Here is a 25306-nt window from a genome sequence, read left to right as displayed (position 1 = left end):
AGCTATCCTACATATGTATAAAGAATTCTTACTTCAATTTCTCCAAAATAAAACCCCTTGGAAAAGGAGTTAAAACATTACTTATTATTCATAAGTTGAACGTTCGTACATTGGGGATCACTGTGCCCCGTTTGTTCTCTTGGCAGGCATACGTGTATTAGGAACATCAAAAACAAAAAGCTAAAGAAAAAAAAATCACATTATAGGGCACCACAGGGAATTAACCCTTGGATAAAAGATGTTGGAATCACGCAAGCAGTTGCAGGAACCTAAACGAGACAGAGGCCAAGTCAGCATGTCTATACCTTAACAACCAACAGCCCTCCCAAACAGAAATGTGACAATTACCACAGAATATTCAACTCTAAACACACCAAACTTGCTAAGCAAGTCAAACTAATCAGCACCACATCATTTAACCTTATAGCAGTTAATATCAAGAACTTGATCAAGAATTTTTAATAAAACTGATTGCACTTGACCATAATCAATTGATCAGTTGATTACAGCTAATCAATTCTGACCAGTAAAATGGAAGTTTGGTACCGTAATTCAGTTAGCATGGGATCAGACAGAGGAAAGGTTGCCAAACACAAGGGACAGGCTGCATGCAAACAGAATATCCTGTATTAAAAACTGTACTGACTTTTCACAAAGAGTAAATAGAGAAACCATCAGGACCTCTTTCTGATCTAAAAACACCTTTAGGCCAGTGTTTTAGGTAGTTAAGGCCGATAATGACAATAACATCCTGAGTAGGGTTACTTATCAAAAGAGAAAAACTTCTTTCTTTATGCACAACATTCTGGGGTATTTATATTAAGTGAATATTTTGTACATTGTGGAAACACTCAAATTCATGCAAATATGAACACTCACCATTTGTTCTTGATGTAATTTTCTACTTTTCCATCTGTAAATTTTATCAAAGGTAAAATTATAGGTGAAGAAATTATGTACATACCGTACTAATGTATATACAGTACAAAAAATAAGAAAAGATTACAATTACAGAGAAAAGCAAATGATATATCTGTAACATCTTCATATAAAACTTTTAGGAATGGTGTTCTCATCCTTATCAAAAAGCTTTGCATTAGTTCCTCCCTTCATGGGGTAAAAAATTAAAGGCGTTCTATCCACTTTTTTTTCATTTACTGTTTTCCATAAATCCCACCAGGTTTAGCTAGATCTACATTTATTCCCTTTTAACAAGATTTCCTGGGCTTTCCTATGGTTTTTCAACTTGCCACTTCCATTTCTACTACTTTACCTACCACCTGTACCACATTTCTTCACAAGTACCAACCATCTCAACCTTTAAATTCTAGGGTCTTATTCCTGCTTTTGGCCACATCTTCCCAATATACTCCAGTCATAAATTTTCACATTCTGTAGTAACCAATAACATAACTACTTTCATTCATAAGTCATCTGGTAATCTCTCTATTTCATCCATGCTGCTGCCCCACCCTTTTTACAGCCCTCTTTATGATCTTTTGTCTTTCTAAGGTAACTGAAATACAATATTGTGCCTCTTGAGGCATGTTCATCAATCAAAGCAGGATTCTCTCTTCTATTTTTGCCATTTGCTTGTTATACATTTTGGTCAATTAAATCTTTTACTCATTGTAGATTTTGCAATGCAGAGCCCATCTTGTAACATCTACTTATTTGGTTCACAGTACACAGTTCACTGTAAAAACTTTTCAACAAGCACCACATGACCATCTTCCCGATTGTACTTTTTCCCTTACTTCATTTCTAGCCACCATAAGATTCATTTTGCTTCCGCTGATTATTATTACTCTACTGTTATATACTCTACCTACAAAATTTCCACCTTTAAAACAGTTCTACCACTTTTTTCTGTTGTTAACATTGTTATCAGAATAAAGCAACTCGCAACCATTATTATTATTATTATTATCATTAATATTACTAGCTAAGCTACAATCCTAGTTGGAAAAGCAGGATGCTATAAGCCCATGGGCTCCAACAGGGAAAATAGCCCAATGAGGAAAGGGAATAAATAAATTACTGAACAAGAAAAGTAATGAACAACTGAAACATTTTAAGATAGTAACATTAAAATAATTCTTTAATAGATAAACTATAAAAACTTTGAAAAAAATAAGAGGAAGAATAATAATATAGAATAGGGTGTCTTGAGTGTACAGTGGAAGACCATGGTACAGAGGTTATGGCACTACCCAAGACTAAAGAACAATGGTTTGATTTTGGAGTGGCCTTCTGCTAGAAGAGCTACTTACCATAGCTAGTCTCCCTTCTACCCTTGCCAAGAGGAAAGTAGCAACTGAACAATTACAGTGGAGTAGTTAACCCCTTTGTAGCTTCCTAAATTACTATGACAAACAGCAAATAGCTCACTAATGATCATGGTGGTCACCAAAATCTGTCAAACTCTTATGATACACCTGTCACTCTCTTCATTCTATTAACAATGTTATAGCACAATAATTTGCATAGTCTTTCTGGTGGGCACCAATATTTGTAACACCTATTTAATTATTCATCTATGTAGACTGTGAAATGCTTTTTCAAGATTTAAAAATTGTGGTATAATCTGTTCCTTTGCAAGGTGTTATACTTTACCTGTAACTGTCTAATTCTGACATTTTGTCTGTCTTACCTCAAGCACCTTTCAACTTTCAAGAACTTTATTTGTCATCATCAGTATTGATGAACAGCTATTAGAGATTTGGCAATTTTTTTAAAGCCTTCTCTTCCTTTACTAGGTTTCCAATATTCTCTGTAACCACAGCTTGAAAGTCAGTCTCTGTCTTCAACTGGCTCAGTTCACCCTGATTTACCACAATGACAATCTCTCCTACATTATCCCTTCCCCCACATACTTTCTTGGGGGTACACTCGGGCATACTGTTTTATCTTATTTCTCTTCAGCTTTTTTTTTATATGAGAAGGATCTAATTAATGTTGTTACTGTACCAACCGTGTTTCACACAATTGTACATAATTCCTTTTGTATATATTATGCTTGTATCTTCGTTCTTCCCTCGCACTAAAACGAACATGAAAATTCATGTCTGGTTTTTCCTCTGTGATATTGTCTGTCTTGTGAACTTGTTATGTCCTGTTGCCTTGTGGTTTTGTATATAAGGAGAGTGTTCCACAATCTGCCTCTGGTGCACGCCTTCACTCGACAGTCTGACGCCTGGTCCGCCCGTCAACGCCGACATCTCTCCGCCGTGGCTGAATACAATTGCACCCTCCAATACGTCCCTGGGAAAATGAATCCCGTTGCCGATGCCCTGTCAAGAAACACGTTGGCTGCCGTTCAACTGGGATTGGATTACAACGCCCTGGCTGAAGCCCAGCAACAGGATCCAGAGTATCAAGCTTGTAGGACATCCTGCACGTCTGCTGAAGGCAAAGTTCATTAGGCACGGCATTTCTAAGGATGCTAAGGATTGGGTCCGTGCCTGTACTTCTTACCAAACTTCTAAAGTACATCGACACACGGATTCAGGAGTGGGCACCTTTCCTCAACCTCAGCGTCGTTTCGCACACATTCACGTCGACGTTGTAGGCCCCCTACCCACATCACAAGGACATCGTTACCTGTTTACCGTCATCGACCGCTCAACTCGTTGGCCTGAAGCCATTCCCATGGAAACTGCAATGTCCGCCTCATGTACATCTGCCTTACTCTCTGGATGGATTTCAAGATTCGGTATCTCTGAGCATATTACTTCTGACAGGGGAACCACTTTCACCTCTCAATTATGGACGTCATTAGCGAATCTCCTGGGCATCACCCTACATCAGACAACGGCCTACAACCCCGCTGCCAATGGAATGGTTGAACGTTTTCATCGCACCCTCAAAGCAGCTTTGATGTCCCGCTGCAAGGATTGCAACTGGTTTACTCAGCTTCCCTGGGTCCTCCTTGGACTAAGGACCACTCCTAAAGACGCCCTCGACGTCTCGGCAGCCGAAATGGTGTATGGCGACCCGTTGGTCGTCCCTGCCGAATTTTTTCCTTCTACAACCTCCTCCGACGATCTCCAGCGCATACATCACATCATGGGAAAATTTACTCCGTGCCGCCAGACTTACAAGCCCCCAGCGAAGCATCACATACCAACAGACTTGCACTCTGCAACGCATGTCTTCCTGCGCAACGACACCAGCAAGCCACCACTAACGCCCCTTTACACGGGCCCTTTCCTTGTGATCCGACGCAGTCCGAAAGCATTCCTCCTAAACATTCGGGGCAAAGAAGACTGGGTCTCCATTGATCGTCTAAAACCTGCTTATCTTCTGCCAGATGACCCGCCTACAGTTCGCCTCTCTAGATCAGGACACCCTATTTAACATGTACAGTATGTAATTTTTAGGGGGGGAGCCATGTACCAACCGTGTTTCACACAATTGTACATAATTCCTTTTGTATATATTATGCTTGTATCTTTTCTCTTCCCTCGCACTAAAACGAACATGAAAATTCATGTCTGGTTTTTCCTCTGTGATATTGTCTGTATTGTGAACTTGTTATGTCCTGTTGCCTTGAGATTTTGTATATAAGGAGAGTGTTCGACAATAATATAACTCAGTCGTTTCCAATCTGCCTCTGAGTTCACACCCTTACTCGGCGCAGTCACATTACTGTTCTTGAAACATTTATTATGATTGTTTATTCTTCTCTTATATTATGTTTATCTCCGTGTTTCCTTTCCTCACTGGGCTATTTTTCCCTACTGGAGCCTTTGGGCTTATAGCATCTTGCTTTTCCAACTAGGGTTGTAGCTTTGCTTGTAATAATAATAGCAATAATAATAATACAGGTAAGTATTTCTTGTACAGCCATTTAATTTCTTAGAACAATTCATTTAGTGACTCCAGGATTTAGACTTACTCAATTCATAAAAATATTGCATTCCATTGACTAATCATATTTAATCCTGTTATTCAAAAGTTGAGCAACCGAAAGAAATCTTTCATAACTTACAAAGGTTATGATCTGTTGTTTCTATCCCAATGTTATATGCAAAACTATCGAAGAACCATTTCCATCATCCTGCCACACAAGGCTAAGAGTATTCCAAATAGCTCTTCATAAAAGGGAAATTTCAGGTGCTGATAATACATTTACTATACTCATAAGTGCTCACCAATATGAGCTGATACTCAAACTGCAGAATAGATGCATTTTGATGCATAGCATATGTATTTGCTATACACTCCTTGATTACTCATACCTAGCAGCCGAAGCTCAGGTCTGTAAATCATCAAATTGTATGATGGCAAAGAATACTATGTATAATAAATCATAAAAGGAGCCCCTGTTTCAACCTCTTCTCCTCCAGGTACCTACACTCCTAAAATAAACAATTATACAGAGCTGGTACAAAAAAAACCTGTTTCGTTACAAAAGCCTTTCTATCAGAAAGAGGCAATAATAAAATTTTCATATGAAAATATCATTTCAAAACTTACCCAATATTCATAACCCCTATGTTTCAGGAACCAGCTTTTGCCAATAAAAATTAGAAACGACTTTTCCCAAGCTTACTAGCTCACTACATACTTGCACCTTTTCATCTTCACATGTTGGTTTCATAAAATAGGAGCACTGTCTACATTCAAAACAGTTTTGCCAATCGATACAGCATTCACATTATAAACATTAACTAAAGAACTAAACAAGTAAAAGATTTCTGTAGCATATGAGCAACTAATTGGCACCATCACCAATGGAAGACAGTGTTAGATTTTGTAGTTTTAAAAGTTTAGAAATCAATCAGAATAATGAACGCTAACATTGAACCAGAAACTGACTACAGTACAATTACACATTACTTTTCTTGTAGATTCATTATTTCCTTTCCTCCCCGGGCTATTTTCCCTATTGGAGCCCTCGGGCTTATAGCATTCTGCTTTTCCAACTAGGGTTGTAGCTTAGCAAGTAACAATAATAATAATAATAATAATAATAATAATAATAATACCCTGGCCTTAGAGCAGGGTGGCAATATTTCTTAGGCATTTTGGGATTCCCTGTTCTAGCCTTTAACTCAGGAAAGTCCTCGAAGACCTCACGGCACTTCAACCCCAAAAAAGAAGAATAGCAGGAGTAGTAAAGATTACATTGGTGATAAGAGTGTCACAATTGAGATGGTGTGGGCACAAGTTGAGGATGGATGATGAGGAGAGTGAGGAGGGCTTGGGAGGAACCTGATAGGTAGGGAAGATCAAGAGAAAGGCAGAGCATTAGATGGCAAGATAAGGTGAAGTATGATATGGGGGAGGAGAAGATGCCTTTGCTAAGTCATAGAAGAGGGTATTTTAAGCAACCGACCCCTTAATGTAGGGATAACCGTGGGAAAGATCATGCTTGATGCTATACAGCCAAGTCTTGCAAAGATCAGCATAATACAGAATCTGAAGAAGGATGACATCCCTCTGAAATTCTAAATACAACAAACAAAACCAATAGAGGACAATGATACCATGCCAGCAAAGCCTTATTTGTAGAGTAATCCTGAGAAAGACATTGAATCTGGAAGTCTTGGAGATGGTCAAAAAGATTTCCATCCACTCATGGCACACAGCAAACCGACAAGTGTAAATAATGCTAGTACAATACTACAATGGCACAGTACCAACATCTGGTGATAAGAAGGTATAAAGATCTAATGGGTGTAAGCTAAATCCTTGATCAATTACCATTTTCCCTTTTTTGTTGTTGATTGCTGGCGCTTTAAGCATTGGCATGCGAATATTCGGTAAGATTGAAATAATGATTTCTCCTCTTGTGTTTGAGGATTTATAGATATATCCACAGCCAACCAATTATGTCCATCTGACAGTAAGTTTTGTATCAGAACATACATACTGTTTCCCAGTTCAGTTGATAAGTGAACAGAGTTCTTTATCCCAAGAAATCTGATACAGAAATGGGATTCAATATCATAAAATTCCACCTTATCTACATGACTGGGGAGGCTGTCTGTGAATAAGGAAATAACATAATGGTTTCAAGTACAACAGAAGAGTGAGGTTACCTTCCAATAATGATCAGTTGTAATGAAATAGGACACTCCTGGGAGGAAATACAAAACAAAAAGTTGTGTGTTCTTTGCAAAATCAGAAAAACCAGTCTCTCGATCTCAAATAAAAAATAATTGTCAAAAAATAATCTTCGGTCAAAAATGTTATTTTTATTAATAAAATAAATTTTTGAATATACTTACCCGATAATCATGTAGCTGTCAACTCCGTTGCCCGACAGAATTCTATGGAGGGATACGCCAGCTATCACAATACTAGAAGGGGGTGTATTTACCAGCGCCACCTGTGGCCAGGTACTCAAGTACTTCTTGTTGACACCTCCTCAATTATTCCTCGGTCCACTGGTTCTCTATGGGGAGGAAGGGAGGGTCGATTAAATCATGATTATCGGGTAAGTATATTCAAAAATTTATTTTATTAATAAAAATAACATTTTTCAATATTAAACTTACCCGATAATCATGTAGCTGATTCACACCCAGGGGGGTGGGTGAAAACCAGTGTACAAGATTAAAGGATAGCTAAGTATCCCATATTTCATATAATCAGTTATCCACAATAACAATGAAATAATAAGTACCTGGTAAGGAAGTCGACTTGAACCGTTACTCTGCCTTTAATAAGATCGTCTTCCTTACTGAGCGCAGCGTTCCTCTTGGGAGGCTGAATCAACTCAAAGGTGCTAAAGTATACAGGGCTGCAACCCATACTAAAGGACCTCATCACAACCTTTAACCTTGGCGCTTCTCAAGAAAGAATTGACCACCCGCCAAATCAACAAGGATGTGGAAGGCTTCTTAGCCGACCGTACAACCCATAAAAAGTATTCAAGAGAAAGGTTAAAAAGTTATGGGATTATGGGAATGTAGTGGCTGAGCCCTCGCCTACTACTGCATTCGTTGCTACGAATAGACCCAGGGTGTAGCAGTACTCGTAAAGAGACTGGACATCTTTGAGATAGAATGATGCGAACACTGACTTGTTTCTCCAATAGGTTGCATCCATAACACTCTGCAGAGAACGGTTCTGTTTGAAGGCCACTGAAGTAGCCACAGCTCTCACTTCATGTGTCCTTACCTTCAGCAAAGCAAGGTCTTCTTCCTTCAGATGAGAATTTGCTTCTCTAATCAGAAGCCTGATGTAGTAAGAAACTGAGTTCTTAGACATTGGTAGAGAAGGCTTCTTGATAGCACACCATAAGGCTTCTGATTGTCCTCGTAATGGTTTTGACCTTTAGATAGTACTTAAGAGCTCTAACTGGGCAAAGTACTCTCTCCAGTTCGTTCCCCACCATGTTGGAAAGGCTTGGGATCTCGAACGACTTAGGCCAAGGACGGGAAGGAAGCTCATTTTTAGCCAAAAAACCGAGCTGTAAGGAACATGTAGCCGTTTCAGATGTGAAACCTATGTTCCTGCTGAAGGCGTGGATCTCACTTACTCTTTTACCTGTTGCTAAGCACACGAGGAAAAGAGTTTTTTAATGTGAGGTCCTTAAAAGAGGCTGATTGGAGCGGTTCAAATCCTGATGACATTAGGAACCTTAGGACCACGTCTAGATTCCAGCCTGGAGTGGACAACCGACGTTCCTTTGAGGTCTCAAAAGACCTAAGGAGGTCCTGTAGATCTTTGTTGGAGGAAAGATCCAAGCCTCTGTGGCGGAAAACCGCTGCCAACAAACTTCTGTAACCCTTGATCGTAGGAGCTGATAGGGAGCTTACGTTCCTTAGATGTAACAGGAAGTCAGCAATCTGGGTTACATTGGTACTGGTTGAGGAAAACTGCATTGGCCTTGCACCAGCTTCGGAAGACTTCCCATAAAGACTGATAGACTCTGAGAGTGGATGTCGTCCTTGCTCTGGCAATCGCTCTGGCTGCCTCCTTCGAAAAGCCTCTAGCTCTTGAGAGTCTTTCGATAGTCTGAAGGCAGTCAGACGAAGAGCGTGGAGGTTGGGAGTACCTTCTTTACGTGAGGTTGACGCAGAAGGTCCACTCTAGGAGGAAGAGTCCTGGGAACGTCGACCAGCCATTGCAGTACCTCAGTGAAACATTCTCTCGCGGGCCAGAGGGGAGCAACCAACGTCAGCCGTGTCCCTTTGTGAGAGGCGAACTTCTGAAGTACCCTGTTGACAATCTTGAACGGCGGGAATGCATACAGGTTGAGATGGGACCAATCCAGCAGAAAGGCATCCACGCGAACTGCTGCTGGGTCTGGAATCGGAGAACAATACAAGAGGAGCCTCTTGGTCATCGAGGTAGCGAATAGATCTATGGTTGGCTGATCCCACAGGGCCCAAAGTCTGCTGCAAACATTCTTGTGAAGGGTCCACTCTGTGGGGAAGACCTGACCCTTCCGGCTGAGGCGATCTGCCATGACATTCATATCGCCCTGAATGAGCCTCGTTACCAGCGTGAGCTTTCGATCTTTTGACCAAATGAGGAGGTCCCTTGCGATCTCGAACAACTTCCTCGAATGAGTCCCTCCCTGCTTGGAGATGTAAGCCAAGGCTGTGGTGTAGTCGGAGTTCACCTCCACCACCTTGTTAAGCTGGAGGGACTTGAAGTTTATCAAGGCCAAATGAACTGCCAACAACTCCTTGCAATAGATGTGAAGTGTCCTTTGCTCCTGATTCCATGTTCCCGAGCATTCCTGTCCGTCCAGTGTCGCACCCCAGCCCGTGTCCGATGCGTCCGAGAAGAGACGGTGGTCGGAGGACTGAACAGCCAATGGTAGACCTTCCTTGAGAAGAATGCTGTTCTTCCACCACGTTAGAGTAGACCTCATCTCTTCGGAAACAGGAACTGAGCCCGTCTCTAGCGTCATGTCCTTTATCCAGTGAGCAGCTAGATGATACTGAAGGGGGCGGAGGTGGAGTCTCCCTAACTCGATGAACAGGGCCAGCGATGAAAGTGTCCCTGTTAGACTCATCCACTGCCTGACTAAGCATCGGTTCCTTCTCAGCATGCTCTGGATGCATTCTAGGGCTTGGAAGATCCTTGGGGCCGACGGACAAGTCCGAAAAGCTCGACTCTGAAGATCCATACCCAAGGAGACAATGGTCTGGGATGGAACGAGCTGAGACTCCTCAAAATTGACCAGGAGGCCCAGTTCCTTGGTCAGATCCATAGTCCATTTGAAAATCTCCAGACAGCGACGACTTGAGGAAGCTCTTAAAAGCCAGTCGTCTGACGGAGCCGGACACAAGATCATGATATTGCTGCACAGTCTGTAAACTGTCAATCATGGGCAAGCGAGGAAGTACAGTGACAACCCGATTCTGTCTAGACTGTCTGGGTCGTACAGACAACTCCTTAACGGGTTGCTGAGGTTGCCCACTGCGTCACAACAAGTCCCTTCTGTTGGTTGTTGAACGTCTTCCCCGTGACACATTGACTCCGTAAACAAAAAATCCTCTAACAAGGACTAAGCTTGGACTGCATGTCATGCAACACAGCTCAAGGTCTATGGGAGCAGGTGTGGTAACAGACGGGATTAGCGGCTGAAGTGTAACCATTACCTTCCCTGTAAGCATGTTATGCTTAAATAAAAGTCCATAAGAGGTTATGCAGCTAAAGGCTCCCTCCAAATGACAGAGTCCTCAAGGGAATATCAGAAGGAGGGAGAAAAGAACTTTCTCATCTACAGGGACCTTATCCTAGAAAAGCTAAGTTCTCTGAGTGAGGGTTCACTGGTGCAAAGCAGCAGACTAGAAGGCAACGTTATGAAACTGCTTGACAGTCTAGTGAGTTGGCAACAACCCAAGATGTGTTGAGAAGCATGCGGTAAGGTATGCAGAGCATGATGTATGCAGAGTATGCTGTATGCAGAGCATGCTGAATGCAGAGCATGCTGTATGCAGAGCATGTTGTATGCAGAGCATGCTGAATGCAGAGCATGCTGAATGCTGAGCATGTAGGAAGTAGAGCCTGCTGTAAGCAGAGCCTGCTGAAAGGAAAGCAGAGCGTGTGCATGGCGTTTAACATTTCTCAGAAATTCCATGACCAGTGCTAGAGTGCTTAATGCATGCTTGCATGGGGTTTAAACCATGGTATGCTGAACAGCAGAGTCAGAACGAGCTGGAACAACAACAGAGGTTTCCTCAACTTGAGGGAAAACCTGAGGTTCAGACTGCATAGGCTGAACAACAGACAGAGCAGAAGGCAGGTGCAAGGGTGAAGGAGGTTGACTCCTAGCAAGAGTTGCACCCAAGGATTGTACCAGCTGAGCGGAGGACGGAGGCGGAGTAGTCCGTTCCTGTTCCTGAGAGATGGGTGGAGCATGAGAAGGTTGAGGCTGCGCAGAACAAGGTAAAGTTCTAGCAAGCTGAGGCTCCTGAGGCGCAAGTGCATGGTGTAGATGAGCTTGCCTAGATGAGGGTTGAACTCGGTGCAGCGCTGGTTGAGCAGACAGACTCACGGAGGGGAGAGGTTGTTGTACCCCAACCGAGAGTTGCACCACTGGAGGAGCAGCAAGGGGAGGAGGAGGAAGAGTGTAACTCTCCTGATCCCAAAGCAAGGGTTGCCTTAAAGAAGGCTGAGGCTGAACAACACTGTGAACAGCAAACTCCGAAAGTGGTTCAACATCGTACGCCTGGCAGATGGAGCTGCGACTGGGTGCAGCGAGTGCAGGCGGGTGCAGCACAGGCTGAACGGGTGCAGGAGGTTGGTGCACCACCGGTGCAGGCGGGTGCAGCATAGGCTGAACGGGTGCAGGAGGTTGGTGCACCACCGGTGCAGGCGGGTGCAGCACAGGCTGAACGGGTGCAGGAGGTTGGTGCACCACCGGTGCAGGCGGGTGCAGCACAGGCTGAACGGGTGCAGGAGGTTGGTGCACCACAGGTGCAGGAGGTGCAACACTCTCAGCACGACACTCACGCATCAAGTCCGAAAGCTGTGCTTGCATGGACTGTAGTAGAGTCCACAACATCATACGCCTGGCAGATGGTACTGTGATCAGGCGGAGCGAGTGTAGGAGGAGGGAGTGTAGGCGGAGGCGGTGGAGCAACACTCTCAGCCCGACACTCACTCATCAAGTCCGAAAACTGTGCTTGCATGGACTGTAGTAGAGTTCACAACATCGTACGCCTGGCAGAAGGTGCTGCGACCAGGCGGAGCAGGTGCAGGCTGGGCGAGCACAGGTGCAGCGAGAACAGGTGGAGGGAGTGCAGGCGGTGCAACACTCTCAGCCCGACACTCATGCATCAAGACCGAAAGTTGTGACTGTATGGACTGCAGTAGAGTTAACTTGGGGTCGGCAGACACTAAGTTCTGCTGAGGTAAAGCCTTAACAGCAGAGATCTGTTGTGGCAGAACCTTACTCCTCTAAGTCGGAGTGTAATCAACTGATGACTTAGGAGAGTCAGAGCTAACCCAACGACTGCATTCGGGTTGTGAACTTTAACTTCGTACGTCTGGCATAGGTCTGGACTTAACGTTTAAGAAGTCTTGAGACCTGAGACCAGCGTTACTCTGCCTTTATTTTCTCCCCTAATCTCTTCTGCAGACGAGCAAAATAAGGGCTCAATCGTCTGCGGGTGGGAGTGACGGTCTCGGTAAGACACGCCCACAACCACCGAGAATACTTCTGTGCGCCGATCAAGGCCTGCTGAACCCTTATGCCCTTCGACATTGCTTCTCCCCTGGGCTTGGGAGCTTGCAAGAGGTCCCGGACTGGGAGGACGACTGGCGCGCACAAAAGTACCCTCACGCACTAATCACTTAACACTTTGATTTCTGTTTGCACTTATTTCACTGAACTCGAAACTTAAGTGGTTTGTACCTGAAATACGCAATTCTATCCTTTCTCAAAGTTAGTAATTGCGAAAACAGAATTACAATGTAACAGAAAAATCTAATGAAAGATAAATCAGTGGTTGGAAAGAGACTAAACACTAGATCACTCTAGAAACGTTTAGTTTCTTCCCCTAAAGAGACTAGGGAGAAGAGCAAAAATCGATAATGACGTTACTCGTACGCCTGGCAGGCTTGAATGAAACGTTTATCCTCTTTCTCCCTCCGTCTCCATCTCTCTCTCTCTCTCTCTCTCTTGACTTAGAACCTGAGAGAAGAGCCCAATCATATATATCGTAAAAAACATATTATTGTTAAAGGAAAAAACTGAAAAGTTCCTTTATTAGGATCAAAACCATTAAGTTAAGAAAGAATGAACAAAACGCTAGACACGGTTACTCTTACTGCAACGTGAAACCGTGAACATTCTTTCTCTATCGTAACGATAGAGTGCAAGTTGAACGTTCTGAACGTCAACAACTGCAGAGACAAAACAAAACGTTAGTTCAGCTTTGAAAACAGTACGAGACTGTCAAAGAAAATCTTTCAAACTCTGTGGCGGAAATAGCATAATATGTTAACAGGTAAAACCGAAATGACGGGCTCAAAGTTTATTAACTTCGGTAAAAGACCGCCTACTATTAGGAAGGTCGAAAATAAACAAATATAAAAATTAATTTTAATGAGTTTATAATAAAAGGAAGTTAATCGAAGAGGCCTATAAGAGGCGGAGAGATATAAAATAAATCTATAACTTTGTTAAGCAAAATTAAGAAAGAGAGTCTATACTCTCTTAGACACCAACACTTCCGTCTAAGGGAAGGGTCGGCCATTGAAAGGTGAACGAGAGTTCATACTCTCTCGTCACCAAAATTAATCAAATTAATTCCAAAAGCTAACTAAGCTAATATAGAAGTTTTCCAGTAAAGCGACAGCCGAAATCAAAGAGAAATACTTCACCAAAGTCGTGAAAATACTCCAAGAACATAAGCGTATCCCAGAACGTCTTGCCGGAAGCACGACAGAGGAATAATTGAGGAGGTGTCAACAAGAAGTACTTGAGTACCTGGCCACAGGTGGCGCTGGTAAATACACCCCCTTCTAGTATTGTGATAGCTGGCGTATCCCTCCATAGAATTCTGTCGGGCAACGGAGTTGACAGCTACATGATTATCGGGTAAGTTTAATATTGAAAACATGGCATATCCAAAGAACCTTTAATACAATACAGTATTACTAAAATCAGAAATGATTAGGAGTAGCAAAAACTTATCGTATGGAAAACTAAAACATGAATCTTTGTTAGAAGCAACATGTTAAGATGGTGAGCAATAGTAACAAATATTCACACTAGAACTTGACCCAAGTGGACTTTAACCTTCTTGGACAGCTCAATTCACATTGATTTGCTCTTAACTACCAACGTTTGAAATTCTTTGCCAGACTCCGCCTTCTGGTTTACTCTTTGGTCTAAACTACAGTATATTCAAAGTGACTGCACTGCAGTTTCCAACAATATTTTGCTTACGAAGCAATAATGAGGTCCCAATCTTTGCGAAAGTTCATCTATAAAAACTTATCCACCTTCTGATGGAAATTTAGTTTAGCTTTACCAAAACTCTTTCTCAAAGAGATTGTAAATTTTACATTTTCCACCCAATTTCTGATATATAAATGCAGTGAAAAAACCTCTATGCTGATATCATACCTACCTTAAATTTAATTTGAAAAAAGTAAAAGCATTGTATTTCTGTAAAACACAGAGGCACATATAAACTCCTATCGCTACCACTTTGAGACAAAGAGCATAACCCTGTTAGAAAAATGACAAATTCGCAGATAATTTGTATTTTTCCTAACTATGCAACCCTTAGCTATTTACATGGGGTAATTACTTCGGCGTAGCTGAATGACGAGCCATAAGAATTTTAACGAGGGTTTACTACCCCACCGCTAGTTAGCGGGAGGTAGGGACGGGTAGCTTGCTAACCCCCCCCCCCCCCCCACACACACACACACACACTAGTGAGTGCTTCACTTTACTTAGAGGTAGGATTTATCCCGGGAGACAGGGCTGGCGGGCAAATATGTGTAAATAGCTAGGAAAAATATAAATTATCTACGAATTTGTCATTTGTTCCATAACTGAAATACAAAACACGCTATTTACATGGGGTGACTCAACCCTTAGGAAGGGTGGTAAGTCCCTGCCATACTGGCTTTTGGCTTCGCCCAGGGACTCAATATTTGAGTGTGTAAGTACTCAAGGAATAAGGAGTCCCTGCGCCTCGCTAGCATTGCTGTGAAACTGCTGCGGCCTACATAAGCTGTGTGTGAAGGTGAAGAGCGTGCCGCGTCCTAGCTACAGAAGCGACCGCTCAGCCCCAAGAGCATAGTCGCTTGAAGTTCCATGGTCTGGCCTTGTAACCGCCCAGCCCCTTGAGCATGGTTACAAGGGCGGTCGCTCAGCCCCAAGAGCATAACCGCCTAAGGACCAGGAAAAAGGTAAGAAGGTAAGTTAACTAACTACCCTTGGAGGCAAACCTCCTTATCGTTCTAGGATGAACTGAAGAGCTGACAGTTGTCACGGGAGAACTTCTAAGAGAAGGGATAACGCCCATGACGATGTCCTAGAGAGACGGCAGCGACAGCAGACTCCCCAGGCATAAACAGGACAACTCTGCTTCGTTGGCACACTTCAGTCAAACGAAGAAACTGCATAGTTAACTGGGAAAATAAATTTAAATAATTATTTAACGGAAATTCCCCCGGGTGGAACTCCGAAGAGTAACCCCGAGGGAAAGTAAAACATAAGAACAAAAGTTAGGTATGCGCCCTCCTCCCCCACTGACACTCGCGGGAGAAGGGGGAGGGCGGAGAACTTTAACAAAAACAGAATTATAACAACTATAATTATGTAACTGACTTTGAATGATCCCAAAGTAAGAAACACAGACCCCCGAAGGAGAGTGTTCCTAGAAGCTGACCAGTTAAAAACACAATTAGATTCATAAAAATAATTGAGACAAATAAAACGGAATAGCAACTCAGCCCGCAACGGGAAAGAAGCTTCCGAGTAGTAGTACGTAGTACTGTAGTAGTAAGAGGTAAACGACATCGAGAAGAGAGACCACCCTCCATGAAGTGCAACCGTGGTGGCCTAGAAGTAGAAAGGCCGCGCACCATGAAGTGAAACGGCGATGGCCTAGCGCTATGCCGTGGTTACACTCTTCGTTGTCATACATTACACACACAGCACAAACACTGAAAAGAAAACTTACTATATTCTATACACAAAAATATATATAAACACCAAGAATGTTTATATATACCTGTATTAAGTATAAGAAAAAGACAAAAGCATTAATGGCTGTCAAGCGAGGATGGGAGCAGACACGTCCACTTGCCATCCGAGCCAAAAGTGAAGTGAAGCACTCACTAGTGTGTGTGAGGGGGGGGGGGGGGGGGGGTTTAAGCAAGCTACCCCTCCCTACCCCCCGCTAACTAGCGGTAGGGTAGTGAACCCTCGTTAAAATTCTTATGGCTCGTCATTTAGCTACGCCGAAGTAATTACCCCATGTAAATAGCGTGGTTTATATTTCAGTTACGGAACAAATAAAATTCATAAATAATATTGAATACCGTATAGAAATACTCCTGTACAGAATACTAAATTAAACATTCAATTTATGAAACTGATTAGCCTATCAAAATAAAAATTAATAAAAAAAATAATGTACAGGTATCTCTCAATCCTTATTAAAACATGAAACTTTGAAAAGATAAATAAATACCTGTACTGGTATATAAAATAGTATTATAGCTATTTACAACAAAATGACCTGGTAATATAAAAAAAGAAAGTGATCATTGAACTGATAATTATTTTTTCTTTAATCATTCAATTCACACACTAAAACTGTGTATTAAGTTTCTTTGTCCAGTAAAATGGCTTTAAAATGCTTTATTTCAGTTCAGCCATGGTAACAAATTTATTAAAATCTGTATTTCAGCTGCTCTCTTCACAAGATTCTATCATTTACATAACAGAAATTAAAAAAAAAATTGCTCATAACAAAATGCAGTATAAATGTAAGCTAAAGCTTAGGCATACGTAGAATAAAAGCACAATCAATACTGTATTGTTTTAACTACAAAATGTGCAAGAGAAAATTTCAGTGAAATAACGGCACTCCTTTGCAGATAAAGTGTTGTAAAACTAAGCCTTGTACCATTACTAAAAATATGTAATACATCTGTCTACCAGATGTTGTAATTTTGATTATCTGTAAATCATTTAGGAACTTATAAAAGTTTGAAAACTATGCATAAAAACACGGAAACTTAACATATTTTTATCAAGAGTACAAGACCCACAGCCTCATCGATATAAGCAACCTTCATTTGTTGGTGGCACTGTAAATTTCAGCAGCGAATTTGACGAGTCTTAATTAACGTTTCAATAATATAAAAAAAGAAAAAAAAAAAACTATGAAGAATTATAGGAAGAGATCTCATTGGTGATAAGAAACAAAAACAACAATTGCAGAGCACAACATTGCATGGCGCCTCATTAGCAAATGACATTTTCTAGGAGGCAAAAAACTGGCAGTTTGCAGATTCCCAAATATTGTTGTATGAGGCTTAGATTCAATAAGTAGCAAAAGGTGAATTTATATTTTCTGGTGAAGCTTTGTGCACAATGACTTACTTCCTCTTTCTGGTACTGTACTTACGAAATTCGGATTCTTTATAACTGATACCTGCAATATTTTTAAACTGTATTAAAAACAAATTATTCTTTAGTTTAATATACAGGCTTTCTAGAAGCATAAACTTACCCAAAATATATGATCAATTAAAATCTATTAAAGCATTCAATACTAAATTATGTTATAGCATCTGATTAATTTTTCTAATTACAATTCAATCCAACACTACCAACCTAGTTGTATGAATTTTTCATTAGTAATAAAGCACATCTCTATTTAATACGGTACAGTACTACATTACTCTATCATATTTGTACATCTTAATTTAATGCAACGTGCAAGCATATAATTTACAGTATCTTTTGTGTAAAGACAATGGGGAAGGTAACGAAGTCCATGTTTATGCTTGCTGTTGTCTTGCCCTAAGTCAGAATATTCAAGCGATGGACCCTATACCATATATGTTGTATGCAAGATCAAAGGTACTTTGGTCTCAACTTTCAAGACGATATACAATGTATCGAGGGGCACGACTTCCCATCTTGACCCTTTTATAATTTTTGGTATTAATACTGCCATAGGTATACTAGTTAATATACTTATGATTCTGAGAGTACTGTGTTTGTACAAAACATCACATATGATTTTGAAGGACGTACCAATATTCATACAATCGTAAATGCTCATCACATACTCTGCATGGTACAGTACTTGAAGAAATAGCTTCTGAAGGTTTTAAATAATACTGTACTTAAATTCATTTAGGTATTACTTGTTCTGTATTGTTTATGCATGTTGCCTTGAAACCTATGTAGGCAAGGATACGACTCCTAGGTTAGATTAGGTGAGGAACCTTATGTTAGGTGGTGTTCTTGTGTTTGTTTCCCTTTTTAAATGTTTGTTTTCAGTCTTTACTCTTGAAATTTTGGTATTATTGTAGTTTATTACAGGGTAATGTAACCTAGGGGAAAAAAACTACTTTTTACTGTAAAAAAAGGTCCGTCCTCTTCGAAAATGACACTCGTTCCTGTCGGAAATGAATAACTTCATATATATATATATATATATATATATATATATATATATATATATATATATATATATATATATATATATATATACACACACCGATAATGGGAGACCCCAGTGGGAACTCGGGATTTTGTTTGTTCCGTACCAACCAAATACCAAGGATTCTCATTTTCCTAAGGTTTATTCATTTTCATGTTCCTGTTACGATGGCCTAGTAAGGAGTAAATGATGGGGTAGTATAGTATGCCATAGGGGGTGCAAAGATCCACAATTTTCCTAAGATAGTGTAGGCTGGCTTAACTAGCAGGTCTAAGCGTGAAAATTCAGGATAAGATACCTTATGATTCATAATAACCTTAGTAACATCATTTTTACGTATTTCAATGGCTTGATAGTCGCCACACTACACCTAAAAGTAAAGTTGGAAATTTGACAATATCAAAATCGCTAACACAAGGGAGGATCACGTCCATAAAATATTTCTTGTAACACCTTTTTTATATCATGCTCTCATAACTCCTAATGGCAAACCTATACAAATGAAATATCCACTATTGGAAAATTTATAATTTACCCATGTTGGCCGGTATTTCCTCTGGTAGAGAAGCAGTTAACCTGGTAAAATAGGCGACGTGTTGACAACTTTACCCACTGGTCTCTACGCTATGACAGATGAGAATGATAGACATGATAAAATTTTGAGGTTGCTTCTATATATTTTAATATTTGAAATTTCAAGTTATAGTCAATTAAAATATCTTGAATATATGATATATCTAATGATATTTTTACTTTTATATTTAAAAATTCCAAGTATCATAAAATATTGAATATATCTATACCTTAAAACTTTCAACTATTTTCTTCAAAACACAAAAATTGTTAGGACGCTTATTGTCAAAAGAGAATAGAATGCTTAAAAGAAACAAAATTGAAGCTGGGCAAACTTGTATGTACTGCACTGTCATATTCATTTGGTTAATACGGAAATTTATTCATTTGTATCACTAAACAATCAGAGGTTTGTGGAACATAAGAAATTCATAGTGGGTAAGATGTTCATACCTGATATCAACAATTGTCAAAAAGAAAAAAAAAAGATGTCATCTAGTGAATATTAAAATGCTTATTATAAGAAATTCCCTTAAAACATTATGAACTTATCAAATTGTTTGCAATGATTTATCAATGTTATATCGTTCACTCTCCAAATTGTAAATGTATCTCATATAGAATCATATGTAATGAATCAATATTTCTCCAAAAACCGCATTTGATTCCTCAAATTAATTCATCATTTTCCCATTTAGAGTAAAGACAACACATGTATCAAATAGTTCATTATATAAGGAATATTATTTCAAAATATCATTTTTTTCATACAATGATGATAGACTTATTAAAGTAGTTGAAATTTTACGACATCATAATGACTCTCAGGTCAAAGTTATTCAAACGAACAATGCCAACGTCACCCATGAGCACCAACCAAAATCGAGCACGAAATGCGAAGCCGCTTCTATCAATACAATAATATTGTGGTTGGTAGAAACGTCATAAAAGAAGCGTCAATGTTACCATTATTATTAGTTAAAATATGCCTATCAAGAATATATTTAAACAAATTGAGTCATGAACTCAAATAATATATTGGGATAATAATATTGGATATATGATAATGAACCGATACAATAAATAAATGGACTAACAAATATTAGTTTCTGAATTTCCTTTGATCTGTGCCGGGAATTATTCAATACATTAGCCTTAGACATGGATTATGATTCCCAAAAAGAAATTGAGAGAAATAGATTAAAAAATACATATTTTAACATTTGGTCCGTTGCAATATTCAGTTATGACAGCTGGCGATAATAATTTATTATAAACAAAGCTAGGCTTATAATAATTTATTATAAACAAAACTAGGCTTATAATAATTTATTATAAACAAAACTAGTCTTATAATAATTTATTATAAACAAAACTAGGCTTATGTGTAAAGCCTGACCTATGGACATGAAGGGTCATAGCCTAGCTTGTAATAATAATAATAATAATAATAATGTGTTGTCACAATGAGGCTATATGCTACACGCCCTTAACAAATACAGAATTAATGTATCTTAGAAGAGATATATATCCACATTTTCTTAAAAACTGCATTCAGGCATTGCAAACCCTCATTAATGGTATACAACTAATTGCGTTGATATTTGTATTTACTTGTTAACAGGTTGAACAGTTTTAGCCAAGGTCTGAAAAAAGACAATTGCAAAATATTAACAGGAATTAAAACTGCTCGCATTTTACACAGATGGTGTAGAAAAGAAGTATGATGGGAAAAAATTACTCAAACTTTGTGTATGGTGCCTAAAGTATCGTTTCACAAAACATCCAAGTGATAACTCTTCTTTCGTGTTAGAAAAAAACAACAACCCAGTATTGCAAGCCAAGCCTGCAACCCTATATCTGGAAACTGGAATGATACAATCAAGGGTTTCCGCGGGTTACCCTTAAATCTGCACTCTGGCACTTAACAGTTCCTCCTTTACTTAAACCAGATGGATCTGTCACTCAATGTCCAGAGGAAAAGGCAACCCTTTTGGTTGATGTGCTTGACAATAAGCTGAGAAGTGAGAAACTCGATCTTCCTAATCCTTGTTTTCCTGAGGCTAAACTAACTATAGTCAATTCTTTTTAGTGAGGCAGATTTGCAGATTCGCGTGGCTGCCCTTTTAGCTCGGAAAAGTTTCCTGCTATCTGATTAGTTAGAATTATCTTGTCAAACCAACCAGCGAGCAGGAAATTTTGGTCGCGTGAAATTGAAACTCACTTGATGGATCGTGATACTTATGGCAGTGTAGACCCAAATTATATTTTTCCTTTTTTTTTATAAAGACTGCTGATTTCTTAGTTTCTAAGTTATTTGTTATTTTCCGCAAATTAGCAATGTGTTCTTTTTGTAATTGTTGGAGAATTTATAATGTTATTCCATTATATAAATATGTTTGTGGTAGCTCAAGTCCAACTGATTACTGCCCAATTTCCATAACTCCCATATCATCCAAAAATGTCTTTGGGCAAAACGTCTAAATGGGTATGCTGGAGGTAATCATCTGTTCCCTAGTTTACAAGTTGGCTTTCGTAAAGACCTTGGAGCATGTGATGCCCTTCTTACAATCTTCAATGCTGTACAAAATTCCCTCGATTGTGGTCTGGAAGTTCGTATGATTGGCCTTGATTTTAGTGCTGCATTTGGCCGTGTTAATCATGAGGACCTTGTTTTCAAACTCAAACAGTTGGGAGTGGGTGGGTCGTATCTTAGCGTCATTGTTGATTTTTTTAGTAATAGATTGTAGAGTTGATGTTGATGGGCACCAAAGTGAGTATTAGGAATGTGATACCTCGTGTTCCTCAAATATCACATTTTCATATTATATACACGATAATATTATGTGGTTTGACTTAGAAAACAAGCTTGTTGCATATGCAGATGATGCTACTTTCTTTCCATCTCCTGAATGTAGATCTGGGCAGGGGTTACTGAATTCCTTAATAGAGATCTAGCTAAAATTAGTGCATGGTGCAAATTATGAGACATGAAGCTGAACCCTAACATAACTGGAAGTATGATTGTATGTAAGCCGAGGTCAGTGACTCCTTAACATCCAGATCTCAGCATTGATAATGTTTCCTAAACTCTATACGACTCTTAAAATTTTAGGCTTCATTCTTTAAAGAAAATCTAATTATAAGAAACACATTAGGTCTGTCTCTTCTCCAATTGCACAAAATATTGGTTTGTTTAGAAAGTCTCTTGAGATTTTTGGTGATCAATCTATTCTGAAGAAGTGTTTTGATTTATTTCCTTTTGCCTTGTTTCGAGTATTGTTATCTTGTATGGTCTTCTGCTAATGAATCTCATCTTAATTTGTTGGAGAAGAACTTGCAGTCTATTAAATTTCTTATTCCTGATATAGATGTTAATCTCTGCTACCGTTGTTCAGTTTGTCCTTGATGCATGTTGCATAAGATTTTTCATAGCGCCGAGCATCATTTGCATTCAGATCCTCCCAGACAGTATTATCCTGCTCGTAACAATAAGTATACAGTTAATCCTAATAGCCATACGTTCACCATAAGGCTTTATAAAACACAGTATTTTAGAAGTTTTATCCAAGCGATGACCAAATTGTGGAATGATCTTCCAAATGAAGGAGTTGAATAGGTGGAACTTCAAAAGTTCAAACATGCAGCGAATGTTTTTATGTTGAAGGGGCTGACATACGTCCCTCTTCATAAGTTATATGTGAAATGATCTATCTTAATGTTGTTACTGTTCTTAAAATATTTTATATGAATTGCACATTACTTCTCATATAGTTCATTTTCATATTTCCTTTCCTCACTGAGCTATTTTCCCTGTTGGAGCCCTTGGTCTTAGAGCATCCTGCTTTACCAACTAGGGTTGTAGCTTACATAATAATAATAATAATAATAATAATAATAATAATAATAATAATAATAATTATTATTATTATTATTATTATTATCATTATTATTATTATTATTATTATTATTATTATTATTATTATTATTATTATTATTATTATCATCATCATCATCATCATAATAAACACACATAACAAAATAAAATAAAAGATAAAACCTGTAATCAATAAACAAGCATTTGAACCATTTTAGGCCTGGAGTCTAATTTGCCTGACTACCAATAATCATACATTGAGTTATGCTCGTGTTTACTTTCATCCCCCATAATCTGCGCCATCCATAAATTGTTGCTTGATCCCCACTAAAAGATTCAACATAATAATAGGCCTACATTCAGGTGATTGGATCAATACAAAGACAGAATAATCATCTGCATGATTTACAAGCTTATTTTCAAGAGAAAACCACACATGTGTATACAATAAAAGTAATGGGCCGAGAACATTATCCTTAAGATATTTCTGCAACCATTAATTTCAATGGAAGTTCTGAGAAATTATCCCCTAACACCCACTTGTCCAATTCTGAAAACAAAGATTCATTCTTAACGCTGCCGAGAGTAATGCTAAAATTGTATAAAAGTATATATATATATATATATGTATATATATATATATATATATATATATATATATATATATATATATATATATATATATATATATATATATATATATATATATATTTGTCACTATGCTGGAGGAAGGATCAGAAAAACGAAATTCTTGGACTAGCGCTTTCGTATTTTCATACCTCTTCAGGTCCAAAAATGACAAATTTATACATTTATACATCGCATGCCTCAGCGATAGATCGTCAATATATATATATATATATATATATATATATATATATATATATATATATATATATATATATATATATATATGTAGAGTATATATACACACACAGAAACGAGTTAGGCAGGTAATATCTATCTCTCCAAAATTATTCAAAGCATACCTAGAAGATCTTTTTAAAATTTAGATTGAGAAAATGAAGGAATTAATATTAATGGGGAATGCATTAACAACTTTAGATTCGCAGATAACATAATTGTGTTTAGTGAATCATGGGAGGAATTGAAAAAGATAACAGAAGATTTGAATAGAGAAATCAGAAAAGTGGGACTGAAAATGAAAATTAGTAAAACTAAGATAATGTTCAATGAAAATGAAAAGACAAATAATAAGAGTTATGCACGAACCTCTAGAGATCGTTATTGAATATACTGCACTTAAAACAGACAGCAAGTGTTTCCCAAGGACACGAGACTGAAATTAAAAGAAGGATAAGTATGGGATGGAGAGCCTTTGGTAAATAAAATGAGATTATGAAAAGTAAATTACCACTTTCTCTGAAAAGAAAAATATATAATGAGATGGTGCTACCAGCATCAACTTATACATCAGAAACTTGGGGCCTTACATAAGCCTTAGAACATATGTTAGTTACAACTCAGAGAACTATGGAAGGAATAATGATGGGAATAACACTGAGGTAGAAAAAGAGCAATATGGAAACGAGAGAAAATTAAAGTACAGGATATTCTAACAGCATGTAAGAAAAAGAAATAGACATGGACAGGACATATAATTAGAATGACAGATAATAGATGGACATTAAGAATAACAGAATGGGTCACTAGAGATTGCAAAAGTAGTAGGAAAAGGAAGAGAAAACGATAGATTGAAGAACTAAGAAGTTTGCGGGTATAAACTGGTATAGAAAGGCCAGAAACAGAAGCGAGTGGAAGGGCATGTCTGAGGCCTTTGCTCTGCAGTGGACTAGTAATGGCTTTTGATATACATTCACATATTATATATATATATATATATATATATATATATATATATATATATATATTAATATATATATATATATATATATATATATATATATATATATATATATGGGTGTATGTATGTATGTATGTATGTATAAAAGTGTGTGTATAAATATGTTGCAGGAACTATATGAAGAAAGTAGTTTTACTCTTCCGAATACGTGTGTGCATCTTTATATTAGCTTTCTTTTATGTTATTTTTCTTACAAGGTTTGCTAACAGAAGCTTACAATGGAAGCAAACATAAAAAACGAGAGTAGTTTCTACAATACTGAGAGAGAGAGAGAGAGAGAGAGAGAGAGAGAGAGAGAGAGAGAGAGAGAGAGAGAGAGAGAGAGAGAGATGTTGTTCGTAATAA

The 25306-nt window shown here is 38.7% G+C and overlaps 1 protein-coding gene across 2 annotated transcripts in view; it reads right to left on the bottom strand.

Moving 5' to 3' along the window:
- Positions 1–19307, bottom strand: part of LOC137645887 (keratinocyte-associated protein 2) — a 64779-nt gene extending 45472 nt beyond the window's left edge. Inside the window, exons 1-2 of one of the 2 annotated variants that reach the window (XM_068378913.1) lie at positions 19162–19269; positions 17580–17606 (exon numbers count right to left, since the gene is read on the bottom strand). In XM_068378913.1, coding sequence (XP_068235014.1) covers positions 17580–17606; positions 19162–19165 — 31 coding nt within the window. In that variant the 5' untranslated portion in view covers positions 19166–19269. Of the gene's footprint in view, positions 1–17579; positions 17607–19161 lie in introns of both variants that reach the window. The other variant, XM_068378914.1, reaches the window with a different exon arrangement.
- Positions 19308–25306: the final 5999 nt, after the last annotated feature.

This window comes from Palaemon carinicauda, chromosome 8 (genome assembly GCF_036898095.1).
Source record: "Palaemon carinicauda isolate YSFRI2023 chromosome 8, ASM3689809v2, whole genome shotgun sequence".
NCBI lineage: Eukaryota > Metazoa > Arthropoda > Malacostraca > Decapoda > Palaemonidae > Palaemon > Palaemon carinicauda.
Note: the sequence above shows the minus strand (reverse complement) of the source record. Positions and strands in the feature narration are given on the sequence as shown.